Source organism: Pristiophorus japonicus, chromosome 9 (genome assembly GCF_044704955.1).
Source record: "Pristiophorus japonicus isolate sPriJap1 chromosome 9, sPriJap1.hap1, whole genome shotgun sequence".
NCBI lineage: Eukaryota > Metazoa > Chordata > Chondrichthyes > Pristiophoridae > Pristiophorus > Pristiophorus japonicus.
Genome location: NC_091985.1, coordinates 114483396 through 114498621, shown reverse-complemented (window position 1 = coordinate 114498621; position 15226 = coordinate 114483396). Strand labels below are relative to the sequence as shown.

At 46.2% G+C, this 15226-nt stretch overlaps 1 protein-coding gene across 2 annotated transcripts in view; it reads left to right on the top strand.

Moving 5' to 3' along the window:
• The window catches only part of sytl3 (synaptotagmin-like 3), a 266722-nt gene that overhangs the window by 148191 nt on the left and 103305 nt on the right, over nt 1–15226 (top strand). For both annotated transcript variants that reach the window (XM_070889705.1, XM_070889706.1), the window contains exon 2: nt 5102–5676. In XM_070889705.1, the coding sequence (XP_070745806.1) occupies nt 5567–5676 (110 nt within the window). In that variant the 5' untranslated portion in view covers nt 5102–5566. The remainder of the gene's footprint in view (nt 1–5101; nt 5677–15226) is intronic.

Sequence of the window (15226 nt, the reverse complement as noted above, 5' to 3'; positions counted from 1 at the left end):
GTGAAGGTCATAGAAAATGTTTTATTTCTATTGGTTAGTGCCATTCAGTTCATCCATTGGTTAAGTGAAGGAAGGCCTATATCAAAGGCAAAGTGTGTGTCATTTATTAGTTTTGATGTTATGAGAAGCAGTAGGAAGTAGCTGAAACTCATTGTGAAAACAATATTCTGTTCAACTATATATTTCATGTAAAATAAACCAGTTTGTTAGTTTGCAATTGAATTTGTCTCACTAGAGTGTTTATAAGTCCACCTTCTGGAAGATGGGAGAAATGCATGTGGTGGCACAGGACACACCTTGAGAGGTTTTATTGACAACACCTCCAGATCACATTATCGTGTGACTAGATATTTGTTAATAAACGTATAAATCAGGAATTTCCTTGTGCCGTAAAGTGTGGATTCAACCCTCAACCTTCTGCTTCAGTGGCATGATTGATGTCAACTGAGTCTTGACCTTTCACAAAGAATAAAATTGATGCCTGCACCCAGTGTCTGTAATATCTGCCAAATTCCAAGCCACGCTGAAGTCGCCTGTTTTCTTCACCTAAGGTGCATGAAGTGAGAGATAGGAAGAGATGTAAAAGCAGATAGAAGTGTAGTGATATGACATGGAGCAAAGCTGTACTGCAGTACTAAGGCTTGCTTTGTGAGCACACACATAATCTGTGGCTCCAGCTGTATCAGAGCAACCCCGACCCTGTAATGTTTTTCATTCTTATATCTTCTCCTGCATCCTTCAGTCCTCGGACTCTGGCTTCCTGTGGAACCCTTTGCCTCACCATTGGTATCTGTTCCATCAGATGCCTTATCTTGTCTCTCAGGAATTCCCTCCCTTTCTCCACTTCTCCCTCCAATTCTAAAAACCTTCCAAAATTTTTGTTTTCACTTTTCCAGTCATCCATTATTTTATCTATGTAGTTTATCCACCTCACCCCCCATCACAATCTGTGAAGCATGTTGGGACATTTTCTATATTAACGGCTCTATCTAAATCAAGTTGTCGCAATTGTATATTAATATGATGTATTGCAATTTTACCCCGGCAGTCTTATGTTACAGTTGAGGTGAGTTTTGATTCTACAGGCTAGATTTTCCACTTTTTTTGCATGCTTAACGCCCACTTAACACCCATTTTACTGCTGAAATGACGTTTCACACCAATATATCGCCCATTTAGCCACAAAATGGAAACTGATGGGCATTTTTCGGAAACTTATCGCCGAGCGTTACTTTCCCCATGTGTGTAATGCTAAGAATAAATAATACCGCCTTACGTCAGGAGCTCATCAATGATCGTTTTGCCTGGTGTTATTTACAAGGCTGACACACTGCTGGGTGTACAGGTCATACATCAATGGTGGGCATCACCTTGGTGACAGTTAAAGTTTAAGTTGATTGAAGTTAAGTGTAATTATACCCTTTGATGTTAAGGAATCACCAGCGTGTAATGGTGTAGCTATCTGAGCCAATACGCAACAAGGTTTTGTTAAATAAAAAACATTTAAACCGAACAGTTGTCTGAAATCATCAGTTTTTCTATAAAAACCAAACCTTCCCCCACCCCCCGCCCCGCTTCTCATCCCCACCTCTACCCCTTCCCCTCCTGACTCCAAGCCGCCTGACCGAGGAGCTCCTCAGGTGATGCTTCATTGGGGGCGGGGGGAGGGAATGACGGCCGAACCGCTGCTTGGACAGATACGGGAGAGGATGGTCCCGAGGTGGGAACGTGCTCCAAGCCAGAAGCAATATGTTGCTCTTGGCTCTCATGTGTGGTTGGCAATGGGGATGCGGCACCTTGGGGTGCAGTGTCGCGCTCCGGGACCTCTGGGAGCCCTCTGCCACCAGTGTTCCTGGCTACCAGCTCCAGGGCCTCCATCATCCCTTCCATGTTATATATTATTTGTTGGACAAGAACTCGGCGCCAACTACGTTCTTGGTGCTTAGTAGGCTTTTTGCTTCTGGTAAATCTCCCTCGTGCCTCCCACAACAGCCAAACAAGCACAAACCACAGCCACACACGCTTTCAGTCCCTCTCAGCTCTCTCTCTCTCTCTGTCTTCTCTTCTGCGCATGTCATGATGACCCTTGACCTCGTGAATTGCGGGAATCGAGCGTTGCCATGCCGTTGCTAAGGACGGCGATACTTTTCGGCAGAAAGTCAGAGAGATTTAACGCTACCGCCCATTTCATATCGCTCGTGGTAACGCCCAATTTCAAAAATGGAGACTAGGTGCTTTGAGAATGAGTGAGAAGCCGGCGATCTGAAAACCCATTTTTACCACCCACACCGGAAATAAAGCCCATTTTTGGGCGATCTGCATAAAAGTGTAAAATCTAGCCCTAGGTTTTGATTCTAAATTGCTGTTCAATATTTCTCCTGTTATTTTAAACATTACTGTTACTAAAATGATGTATTTGTGCAAATATGTTCAATCATATTAGGCCTTCTTAATGTGAGCCTTCGCCTTACAGAAGAAATTATTATTTGTTCAGAGAACCTCATACAGGAGTTAAATTCTTTCATAGCTTCCTATCTCTGTAGCTTATCCAACCATACAACTCTCCCACAGCTCTCCGTCTCCCGACTCTGGCCTCGCGCATCCCTCCCTCCCTTTACCCCAGCATAGCGGCCATCGAGGTCCCATTCTCTGGAATTCCCTCCATAAACCCCTCCAAATCCTCTCCTCTCAAATCCACCTCTTTGATCACCACTCCTAATATCTCCTCTTTTGGCTTGGCATCTATTTTTGTCTGATTATGCATCTGTGAAGTGCCTTGGGATGTCTTTCTACGCTAAAGACGCTACATAAATGTATGTTGTTGCTGTCATTGTTGTTAACTGTCTTATTTTCCTACTTAGAGGTATATAATTACCACAAGGCCTGCTCCAAAATAGTTCCGTCAGTTCCCATCCATTTCTGTACAGGTCACCAGTCCTATCAGTGTGTGAAGATGGTGTGCAGTTGGAATCTCTTTGTATCAGCATTGTACCTTATCATGGCAGGTATTGATGCACGCCCAGGATGGGTCCATAAACCAACCCCATTGTTTCAGGCTGGCACTAACATTCAGCGCTTCAAAAATTAAACTTAACTCTGACCTGTGCAAATGTAACTAAGATTGAACTTTACAAATCAATGCATAGTTCCCCGCCCCCTTGAAAACTTGCAGGTAAATTTTCTATAAGGATTAAATCAATGGAGACAAAATTATTGGCCATGCGCACCGTGATTTCCCAACATGCAATGCCTGATGGGTGAGGCCCCGTGCTCGGAGTATGCAATCGGACAATCTGGTCCTTTTTCCCTCCCCTGCCCATTGAAATATTTGTTATTATTGTGATGGCTGAATGTTTCAGATTTAGAAACTATGGGCTCAAGTTTTAGCCTCAGTTGCTCCTATTTTTTTGAGCAATGAGTTTAGAATGGAGCATCTTAGAAATTGCAATTCTCGGCATTTAGTTTGCTCCAGTTCTAATGAGTTAGAATAGTTTCATTTTAGAACAGATTTTTTTTTCAAAATGGGGCGTGTCCAGCCACTTACACCTGTTTTGCAAGTTTAGGCAGCAAAAACTTACTCCAAACTAACTTAGAATGGAGTAAGTGTAGATTTTTGTACGCTCAGAAAAACCTTGCCTACACTTATAAATCAGGCATAGAGAACGAGAGATGGGGGGCGAAGGGAAGGGGGGAGGAACATTAAACACTTCACTTTTAGAAATAAAGAGCTATCATCAATAATAAATGATAAATAAATCAATAAAAATTTAAAAAAATTAAAAATTAAAAAAATAATAAAAAATCAATCAATAAATAAAAAATTAAGTTTCTATTCACTTACTGCAGCACCGGGAGCCCTCCAACAGAGTGCTGGGATGGGGCCCTCCCAGTTTCTCTCTCTCTGTCTCTGTCGGTGTCTCTCTGTGTTTCTGACAGCGAGGAGTGGGGGGAGAGCGGTGGGAGGGAGAGAGGAGGGGGGAGGGAGGGGGTGAGAGGAGGGGGGAGGGGAGGGGGAGAGGAGGGGGCGAGGGGAGGGGGAAGGGAAGGGGAGGAGAGGGAGGGAGTGGGAGAGGAGGGGGGAAGGGAGGGGGAAGGGTGAGGGTGAGGGGAGGGGGGAGAGGAGGGGGGAGAGGAGAGGGGATAGGAGGGGATGTGCGCATGTGCAGAGGTCCCGGCACTGTTTTCAGTGCCGGGACCTAGCTCCACCCTCCATGCATTCTGCTGCGTGCGCCAAGGGCCTGGATTGACCGGACTGCAGGGAGAATACCAAGGTAAATAATAGGCGCTGTTTCTGTTCTAAAAAGTTGGCGCACCACGCGGAGATGCACATTCTAATCCTGGGGGCAAACTTGGGCCCAATTTTACCATCTAAAAGGGAATTTGCTAAGTATTTGAAAAGTAAGAATGAAAATAGGTACAGGAAATGGGACGATAAATGAGATTAGAGTAGCACAACGTAGATACGATGGACTGAATGGCCTCCTTCTGTGTTGTAAATTCAATTTCTACAAATTTATTGAGAAACAAGAGATGGGGGTGCATCTAACTAATTGTGAAAATAGGTTGTAACTGTACTGTGTTTTTAAAAAGTTCCAAATGACCTTCATGGCTACAGGTATATCCACAGATATCAGCATAAATCACAACAGTCATGTTATCTCATTACTTCAGAAAGCACAAGAACTATCAGTCTGGATATGGAATCAACGTTCATCAAAGAGGAAGTGGCTCTTAATTAATTTAATAAAGCAAACAAACATTATACATTATTTATTAATAATCATTTACAATTGGCTAAAATTGTTTTTCCAATACATTGTGGCTGGGAGAAATTATTTATGACTATACGTATTATCGCTGGCTAATAACTCTATGCTGGCTATGTAGTTATGCACAGTCAATGGCCCTTCAGTTTGCTAATCCATTAAGCGCTAATGGAAGCTATGGTGAGTGCAGTTGAAGGGACAATCGTCCTGACACGTGGGTACCATGAAAGCACTATAACAAAATCAATAAATCTGAGATAAGATTTATGTATTCAATAACATTTCAGCGACGAGTACATCAGGCTGACAGTTGCTATATCTTGTTCTTTTTGTAGGGTTCAAAGCTGCTTATGACTCAGAAGAGCACTTCATACATGAAAGACACTCTGTTCAAAGTTGGATGTTGCTACAAGAATCCCCTTCACTGTGTTCCTAAAGATGCTGCAGGTGGAGATGAACTGACCCAGGATCAACGTTGACTTGTGAACATCTCGAGAGAGAATCATTTTGAGTATATCAGGCTGAAAGGAAAAGGGCATAGTCAGTTTATGAAGTGGCAATGGGAAAGTGAAAATATGCTTCAAACTGGAAACGGAAATACACTGTTGATAAGTCTGATATCAAATTGTCAATCCATAAATACGACCCAACAGTAAGAAGTCGACACCTGCTGTTACTGCGCAATTCAGATAATTTTCCTCTCATTCCCTGGGTTAGGGAGCCTGTCTTGACTCACGCATTAAAAACTGTGGAGTTGAACTGTCAAACAGTAGTGACACTAACACTGGACAGTGACCAGAATGACACTGGAAATTGATATCAAATCTCTCAAAGGTCTAGAACGGGAGAAGGTTCTGGAAGTCCTTCATCGGGATGAAATGCTACGAAAAGCTGAAGAAGAACGGATAAGGTGAGCAGCATAAAAATCTTATTGCTCCTTTTAAAGAACTGTATTGATGCTGCAGTGAGGTACCTATAATCTGTGCATCAAAGTATATGTCAGAATTATAATTGGTGAGGCCAAAGCAACATTTAGAGTCAAAATATTGCGAGTAAAACAATATTACCCTGTTATATTGACCAAATGATAAACCATAGCTTTTAATTTAAATTTGTTGGTCAATAAAGATGGATGGCAGATTCATTTCTTCAATTGTAAGAAATGTAAGACTCAAGAGACGGGCAAACTCATTTTTTCATATCCGCGGACTGATATCAATCAAATAGATTGGTTGTTTGATATTAGTGCTTTTTGTGGTTTGGTTAGACATGTTATTATGAAGATGATGCCATTTTTAGCTACCGACAATATAGAAATAAATGGAATTGATGTTGTGCACCAATCCTTGGCCAAGAAATTTTGGGGTTTAGCGCCACCCATTACTGCCATAATCAGGTGAAAAAATGGCAGCTGCTGCTCTTCCGACAGCTAGCGGCAGGTCCTGCAGCGACCATCATTTTTGGATGACTGGAAGCGCTGCCGCTATCAGCGCTGGCTAAAGTCATGGAAATGATGCAGATCGTGGTGTCAGTGAGTGTGCAAAGTTCACTTGACGCCCCACCTGAGAGTTTGAAGTTTGCTGTTCAATGTACCGGCATGCCTTAAGTTTGATCAGCTGAGCCAGCGTTGACAAGCAGTAAGGAGGCTCCAGCAGCGGTATTTAAAGGCGTCATCTGCACCTGGTATGTTTGTTCATTTTGAGTGGCTCTATGCAACTTTCTGCAACTCCAGCAACTTTATAAACTTCTTGCAAGGTTCTAAGATAACAGGGAGTGTTGTTACAAGTGGAAAGTGCCTTCATTCTTATTTAAAGGCTTCAGCTCACAACACTTGCTCACAGTCATGGAGACTTTACGAGCAGTTCCCCTCCGCTCGCGTATCTTCAGGAGATGGAGCGGAGACAACATAGAAGACAAGAAGATGTATGCAGAGGGAGGAGGATGAGGGCCAGGAGGGCTGTCGACGGGAGGCCTTCCCCACCTAGGGTCTGCAGAGAGCACTTCTCTTATATCCATTTAAAAAAAGAAAGACATACATTTATATCACAACATCATCATCATAGACAGTCCCTCGGAATCGAGGAAGACTTGCTTCCACTCTAAAAATGAGTCCTTAGGTGGCTGAACAGTCCAATACGAGAACCACAGTCCCTGTCACAGGTGGGACAGATAGTCGAGGGAAAGGGTGGGTGGGACTGGTTTGCCGCACGCTCTTTCTGCTGCCTGCGCTTGATTTCTGCATGCTCTCGGCGACAAGACTCGAGGTGCTCAGCGCCCTCTCAGATGCACTTCCTCCACTTAGGACGGTCTTTGGCCAGGGACTCCCAGGTGTCAGTGGGGATGTTGCACTTTATCAGGGAGGCTTTGAGGGTGTCCTTGTAACGTTTCCGCTGCCCGTTTCCCTTTGGCTCGTTTGTCATGAAGGAGTTCCGAGTAAAGCGCTTGCTTTGGGAGTCTCGTGTCTGGTATGCGAACTATGTGGCCTGCCCAGCGGAGCTGATCAAGTGTGATCAGTGCTTCAATGCTGGGGCTGTTAGCCTGATCGAGGATGCTAACGTTGGTGCGTCTGTCCTCCCAGGGGATTTGTAGGATCTTGCGGAGACATCATTGGTGGTATTTCTCCAGCGACTTGAGGTGTCCACTGTACATGGTCCATATTTCTAAGCCATACAGGAGGGCAGGTATTATTACAGCCCTGTACACCATGAGCTTGGTGCACATTTATATAGCGCCTTTCACAATCACTGGATGTCTTAAAGCGCTTTATTGTCAATGAAGTACTTTTGAAGTGTAGTCACTGTTGTAATGTGGGAAACACGGCTGCCAATTTGCGCACAGCAAGCTCCCATAAATAGCAATGTGATAATGAACAGATCATTTGTTTTTGTTATGTTGATTGAGGGATAAATATTGGCCAAGACACCGGAGACAACTCCCCTGCTCTTCTTCGAAATAGTGCCATGGGATCTTTTACGTCCATCTGAGAGGCCAGACGGGACGTCGATGTAACATCTCATCTAAATGACGGCTCTCCAACAGTGCAGCACTCCCTCAGCACTGCACTTGAGTGTCAGCCTAGATTTATGTGCTTAAGTCCCTGAAATGGGACTTGAACCCACAACCTCCTGACTCAGAGGCGAGTGTGCTACCCACTGAGCCACAGCTGACACTAACCCTAACACTAAAAGCGAGGAGCAGTGTATTAGGAGGCTTTGCTTCACCAAAGAGGTGGTCACAGAACTCTGCCACCTACTGGAACCAAACCTGCAGCCTCAAAGCAGGGCGAGCATGACTCTCCAGTGGCAGTCAATTTCTTCACCAGCGGATCCTTCCAGTCTGCAGACCATGCTCAGCGCTTCCTAATGGGCAATGCCTGCTATCCTGGTAGCAGCCATGATATCTTCAATCTGCATCAGTCCGGTGTGCCAGCAATCTTCCAGCCACCACAGCAAACTCGAGGGTAGCGACTCAGAGACAAGGGCTATCCGCTCTGCACCTGGCTCATGACTCCCTTTTACAATCCCAACCCTTATGCCCAGCATTCATATAATGAGAGCCATGCATCCACCAGAAACATCATCGAGCAGATGACTGGACTACTGAAACAACGGTTCCGCTGCCTTGACCACACAGGAGGAGCCCTCCAGTACTCGCCGGAGTGGGTGTTCCATTTCGTGGTGGTCTGCTGCATGCTTCACAGCTTGGCCGTCATGAGGGCTCAGCCCTTGCCACGCGGGACTATGAGACCACCTCAGGAGGAAGAGAAAGAGGAGCAAGAGGAAGAGGAAGAAGGGAGTAGGTAGGCAGCCAATTCTCCTTCCGGACGAGCTGACTGTGAATGGCTCATCAGTCTCCGATTTGACTGAATGAAACCCCAGATCCCCATTGCTCACCACAACTCCATCATACCATCCCTCTGCCATGGAATATCACAGCATCCTTCTGGGCACAAAGCTGAAATGAGAGCCACCATAAAAGATTCCAAACAAAATTAATACATTTATCAAAAATCACTTCACAGTTTTTAAACTAACGATATGAACTAACCACCCTTGCGCAATCCCATAGTGCCTGTCATTTGGGCACCCTTTCCTGCCCTAGTGCTCCTATGAAGTGTTCCCCCAATGGCTGAAGCATGGCTGGTGGAAGCCTGCTGAGTTTCCATAAGGGAGACTTCAGATGGCCTGCAGCATGGCCTCGAGCAGCTCTGGCCTTAGAAGGCCCGGCTGCAGACTGAATCACCTCGGGATAGGTGGCAGCAGCCTAGGCTGGCTGGCTGACAGGCAGCGGCAAGAGAAATGGCAGAATGGCAGTGATGGGAGTAGGAAGGCTGTCATCCTGAGAGAGGACAGCAGGGTCCTGCTCCACTGACCACTGCCAGTCCCTGGTGCGGTGCCTCAGTATTCCTAGCTATCTGTTGCAGCACAGATTGCTGGGCCGCTGCGACAGCCTGCAAGCCCTGGTTGACAGTGGTAAACCCAGCCATGATGGCAGCAGTGTGAGCTTGGGTGGCACCAAACTGAGACTGCATGAGAGCAGTCTGTGCTTCCGCTGCAGCACTAAGACAGTGGGTCGCTTCCGCCTGTGATGTAATGGCAGCCACGACATTGTCCATCACACAAAGTATCATGTCTGGGTCGACATGGTCTCTTTGGGAAATCCTGTGCTCCAAGCTCTGTGCAGAGCCCCGTGCAATGTTGGAGGCGGACTCCTCCATGCTGCTTGACATTGCCAAGAGGCTCTCTGGCAGGCTTGATATTGCACCGAGCAATTCGGTGTGCATGCCTGTCACCTTTCTTTTCAAGGCTGCCCCATCGAGGTCCTCATCTGAGTCCCGTGCAGCAAAACCTGTGCACGAACTCACCCTCCAGGGAGCTGCCCCCCAAACTACCCTTTCACCCTGGCCTTGCTGCAGGCTGCTTGTGCCCAGTGCCTCACCCTGTGCAGATCCCGTTACTACACTACCCTCTAAAGTATATGCAGTGCTAGTTTCTGAGCTGATGTCTGTGAGTGACAGATGCCGTGACGCTGTGTCGTCGTCTTCTTCTTCTCCTCACTCACTCTCGAGGATCGGCTCAGGGACAGGCTGCTTTGGTGTTTGTTGTTGATTATCTGAAAGCAGAAAGGCACAAGAGTCAGGTTATGATGAGGGGAGGACAGGGAGCAAGCAAGATATCCATGCATATAACATCAGCAGCTTGAAAGTGAGAAGAGATTGTGGGATGAGGATGAAGTGGGATGTGAGAAGAAAGATTAGGAATGGTCATATCGTTGTCCCCATGGAGTTCAACCTTGCCTGTTGCCACGGCCTCTATGATCTGCCACCCAATTATGTCCAGCACTCTCTCCTCCAGCTGGCTGAGGACGTGGATGTCAGCCTGCCCCCCTCCCATCTCCCGGCCTGTCTCCCGTTGTTCCTTCTGGTTATGTGTGACTTTGGCCAACAAGAGAAAGGGAAGTGTGTGAGTGAGTGTGGTGCAATGTGTTTGGGTGATGTGCCAGCCACAGTTGAATAGCTGTCAGTGTGTGCAAGATGTGAGGTGTGAGTGTGAGTGTTGTAGCAGTGGTAACATTGTGAGGAATGGTAACACACGGAAGCGTCGGTTGCTAAGGATAACGTTGAGAAGATGGATTTTTGTTCTGCAGGGTAAAATGGTGGAGAGCTTGAAAAACAGTCTATGCTCCCATACTGTCATACGCTGCTGACAGGTCCACAAGTGCTACGGCGGTCTTGAGCTGGTGCTGGAAGCCTGTTTGATGTGCATTGTTAAAGCTACCACTTAGTCGCAGCAGTTACAGCCGCTCCGGAAGCCCGCTTGCTCCTTAGGAATGGTTAGCTCCTGTACCATGTGGGAACACGGGGACAACACCAGTGTCCCTGACGACTACATGTGCGGGAAGTGTGTCCACCTCCGGCTACTGACGGTCCACGTTGCGGAGTTGGAGCTGAAGGTGGATTCACTCTGGAGCATCCACGATGCTGAGAATGACGTGAGTATCACGTGTAGCGAGTTGGTCTTACCGCAGGAGAAGGGTCCACAGCCAGCGAGGGAATGGAAGACCAGCAGGAAGAGTAGTGCAAGGAAGGTAGTGCAGGGGTCCCCTGTGGTCATCCCACTGCAAAACAGATACACTGCTTTGAGTGCTGTTGAGGGGGATGACTCATCAGGAGCGGGCAGCAGCAGCCAAGTTCATGGCACTGTGGCTGGCTCTGTTGCACAGGAGGGCAGGAAAAAGAGTGGGCGAGCGATAGTGATAGGGGATTCAATTGTAAGGGGAATAGATAGGCGTTTCTGCGGCCGCAACCGAGACTCCAGGATGGTATGTTGCCTCCCTGGTGCAAGGGTCAAGGATGTCTCTGAGCGGGTGCAGGACATTCTAAAAAGGGAGGGAGAACAGCCAGTTGTCGTGGTGCACGTTGGTACCAATGACATAGGTAAAAAAAGGGATGAGTTCCTACGAAATGAATTTAAGGAGCTAGGAGCTAAATTAAAAAGTAGGACCTCAAAAGTAGTAATCTCGGGATTGCTACCAGTGCCACGTGCTATTCAGAGTAGGAATCGCAGGATAGCTCAGATGAATACGTGGCTTGAGCAATGGTGCAGCAGGGAGGGATTCAAATTCCTGGGGCATTGGAACCGGTTCTGGGGGAGGTGGGACCAGTACAATCTGGACGGTCTGCACCTGGGCAGAATCGGAACCAATGTCCTCGGGGGAGTGTTTGCTAGTGCTGTTGGGGAGGAGTTAAACTAATATGGCAGGGGGATGGGAACCAATGCAGGGAGATAGAGGGAAACAAAAAGGAGGCAAAAACAAAAGACAGAAAGGAGATGAGGAAAAGTGGAGGGCAGAGAAACCCAAGGCAAAAAACAAAAAGGGCCATTGTACAGCAAAATTCTAAAAGGACAGAGGGTGTTAAAAAAACAAGCCTAAAGGCTTTGTGTCTTAATGCAAGGAGTATCCGCAATAAGGTGGATGAATTAACTGTGCAAATAGATGTTAACAAATATGATGTGATTGGGATTACGGAGACGTGGCTCCAGGATGATCAGGGCTGGGAACTCAACATCCAGGGGTATTCAACATTCAGGAAGGATAGAATAAAAGGAAAAGGAGGTGGGGTAGCATTGTTGGTTAAGGAGGAGATTAAGGCAATAGTTAGGAAGGACATTAGCTTGGATGATGTGGAATCTATATGGGTAGAGCTGCAGAACACCAAAGGGCAAAAAACGTTAGTGGGAGTTGTGTACAGACCTCCAAACAGTAGTAGTGATGTTGGGGAGGGCATCAAACATGAAATTAGGGGTGCATGCAATAAAGGTGCAGCAGTTATAATGGGTGACTTTAATATGCACATAGATTGGGCTAACCAAACTGGAAGCAATACGGTGGAGGAGGATTTTCTGGAGTGCATAAGGGATGGTTTTTTAGACCAATATGTCGAGGAACCAACTAGGGGGGAGGCCATCTTAGACTGGGTGTTATGTAATGAGAGAGGATTAATTAGCAATCTCGTTGTGCGAGGCCCCTTGGGGAAGAGTGACCATAATATGGTGGAATTCTGCATTGGGATGGAGAATGAAACAGTTAATTCAGAGACCATGGTCCAAAACTTAAAGAAGGCTAACTTTGAAGGTATGAGGCGTGAATTGGCTGGGATGGATTGGCGAATGATACTTAAGGGGTTGACTGTGGATGGGCAATGACAGACATTTAGAGACCGCATGGATGAACTACAACAATTGTACATTCCTGTCTGGCATAAAAATAAAAAAGGGAAGGTGGCTCAACCGTGGCTATCAAGGGAAATCAGGGATAGTATTAAAGCCAAGGAAGTGGCATACAAATTGGCCAGAAATAGCAGCGAACCTGGGGACTGGGAGAAATTTAGAACTCAGCAGAGGAGGACAAAGGGTTTGATTAGGGCAGGGAAAATGGAGTATGAGAAGAAGCTTGCAGGGAACATTAAGACGGATTGCAAAAGTTTCTATAGATATGTAAAGAGAAAAAGGTTAGTAAAGACAAACGTAGGTCCCCTGCAGTCAGAATCAGGGGAAGTCATAACGGGGAACAAAGAAATGGCGGACCAATTGAACAAGTACTTTGGTTCGGTATTCACGAAGGAGGACACGAACAACCTTCCGGTTATAAAAGGGGTCGGGGGGTCTAGTAAGGAGGAGGAACTGAGGGAAATCCTTATTAGCCGGGAAATTGTGTTGGGGAAATTGATGGTATTGAAGGCCGATAAATCCCCAGGGCCTGATGGACTGCATCCCAGAGTACTTAAGGAGGTGGCCTTGGAAATAGTGGATGCGTTGACAGTCATTTTCCAACATTCCATTGACTCTGGATCAGTTCCTATGGAGTGGAGGGTAGCCAATGTAACCCCACTTTTTAAAAAAGGAGGGAGAGAGAAAACAGGGAATTATAGACCGGTCAGCCTGACATCGGAAGTGGGTAAAATGATGGAATCAATTATTAAGGATGTCATAGCAGTGCATTTGGAAAGAGGTGACATGATAGGTCCAAGTCAGCATGGATTTGTGAAAGGGAAATCATGCTTGACAAATCTTCTGGAATTTTTTGAGGATGTTTCCAGTAGAGTGGATAAGGGAGAACCAGTTGATGTGGTATATTTGGACTTTCATAAGGCGTTCGACAAGGTCCCACACAAGAGATTGATGTGCAAAGTTAGAGCACATGGGATTTGGGGTAGTGTACTGACATGGATTGAGAACTGGTTGTCAGACAGGAAGCAAAGAGTAGGAGTAAATGGGTACTTTTCAGAATGGCAGGCAGTGACTAGTGGGGTACCGCAAGGTTCTGTGCTGGGGCCCCAGCTGTTTACACTGTACATTAATGATTTAGATGAGGGGATTAAATGTAGTATCTCCAAATTTGCGGATGACACTAAGTTGGGTGGCAGTGTGAGCTGCGAGGAGGATGCTGTGAGGCTGCAGAGCGACTTGGATAGGTTAGGTGAGTGGGCAAATGCATGGCAGATGAAGTATAATGTGGATAAATGTGAGGTTATCCACTTTGGTGGTAAAAACAGAGAGACAGACTATTATCTGAATGGTGACAGATTAGGAAAAGGGGAGGTGCAAAGAGACCTGGGTGTCATGGTACATCAGTCATTGAAGGTTGGCATGCAGGTGCAGCAGGCGGTTAAGAAAGCAAATGGCATGTTGGCCTTCATAGCAAGGGGATTTGAGTACAGGGGCAGGGAGGTGTTGCTACAGTTGTACAGGGCATTGGTGAGGCCACACCTGGAGTATTGTGTACAGTTTTGGTCTCCTAACCTGAGGAAGGACATTCTTGCTATTGAGGGAGTGCAGCGAAGGTTCACCAGACTGATTCCCGGGATGGCGGGACTGACCTATCAAGAAAGATTGGATCAACTGGGCTTGTATTCACTGGAGTTCAGAAGAATGAGAGGGGACCTCATAGAAACATTTAAAATTCTGACGGGGTTAAACAGGTTAGATGCAGGAAGAATGTTCCCAATGTTGGGGATGTCCAGAACCAGAGGTCACAGTCTAAGGATAAGGGGTAAGCCATTTAGGACCGAGATGCGGAGGAACTTCTTCACCCAGAGAGTGGTGAACCTGTGGAATTCTCTACCACAGAACGTTGTTGAGGCCAATTCACTAAATATATTCAAAAAGGAGTTAGATGAGGTCCTTACTACTAGGGGGATCAAGGGGTATGGCGAGAAAGCAGGAATGGGGTACTGAAGTTGAATGTTCAGCCATGAACTCATTGAATGGCGGTGCAGGCTAGAAGGGCCGAATGGCCTACTCCTGCACCTATTTTCTATGTTTCTATGAGGGCTGATGTGTGGAGTAGTAGCCTCTCCAGCACTTTATAACAAGTGCCAAGTAAGGAGATTGGGCAGTAGCTGGAGGCTTCACAAGCATTCATCCTCTGCTTTAGGAGAGTAATTATTTTAGTCTCCCTCCAAATAGGTGGAATTTTACCAGTTGCCAGTACCAGTTCTTATGTTCTTAGTATGCCGGTACAGCAAGTAATCAGGAAGGCAAATTGAATGTTGCCGTTTATTGCAAGAGGGATAGAATATAAAAGCAGAGACGTCCTGCTACAACTGTACAGGGTATTGGTGAGGCCACACCTGGAGTACTGCATACAGTTTTGGTCTCCGTATTTAATGAAGGATATACTTGGAAACTGTTCAGAGAAGGTTCACTAGGTTGATTCCGGAGATGAGGGGGTTGACTTATGAAGATAGGTTTAGGTTGGGCCTATCCACATTGGAGTTCAGAAGAATGAGGTGATCTTATTGAAACATAAGATAATGAGGGGGCTCGACAAGGTGGATGCAGAGAGGATATTTCCATTCATAGGGGAAACTAAAACTAGGGGACATAGACTTAGAATAAGGGTCCGCCCATTTAAAACTGAGATGAGGAGAAATTTCTTCTTTCAAAGGGTTGTAAATC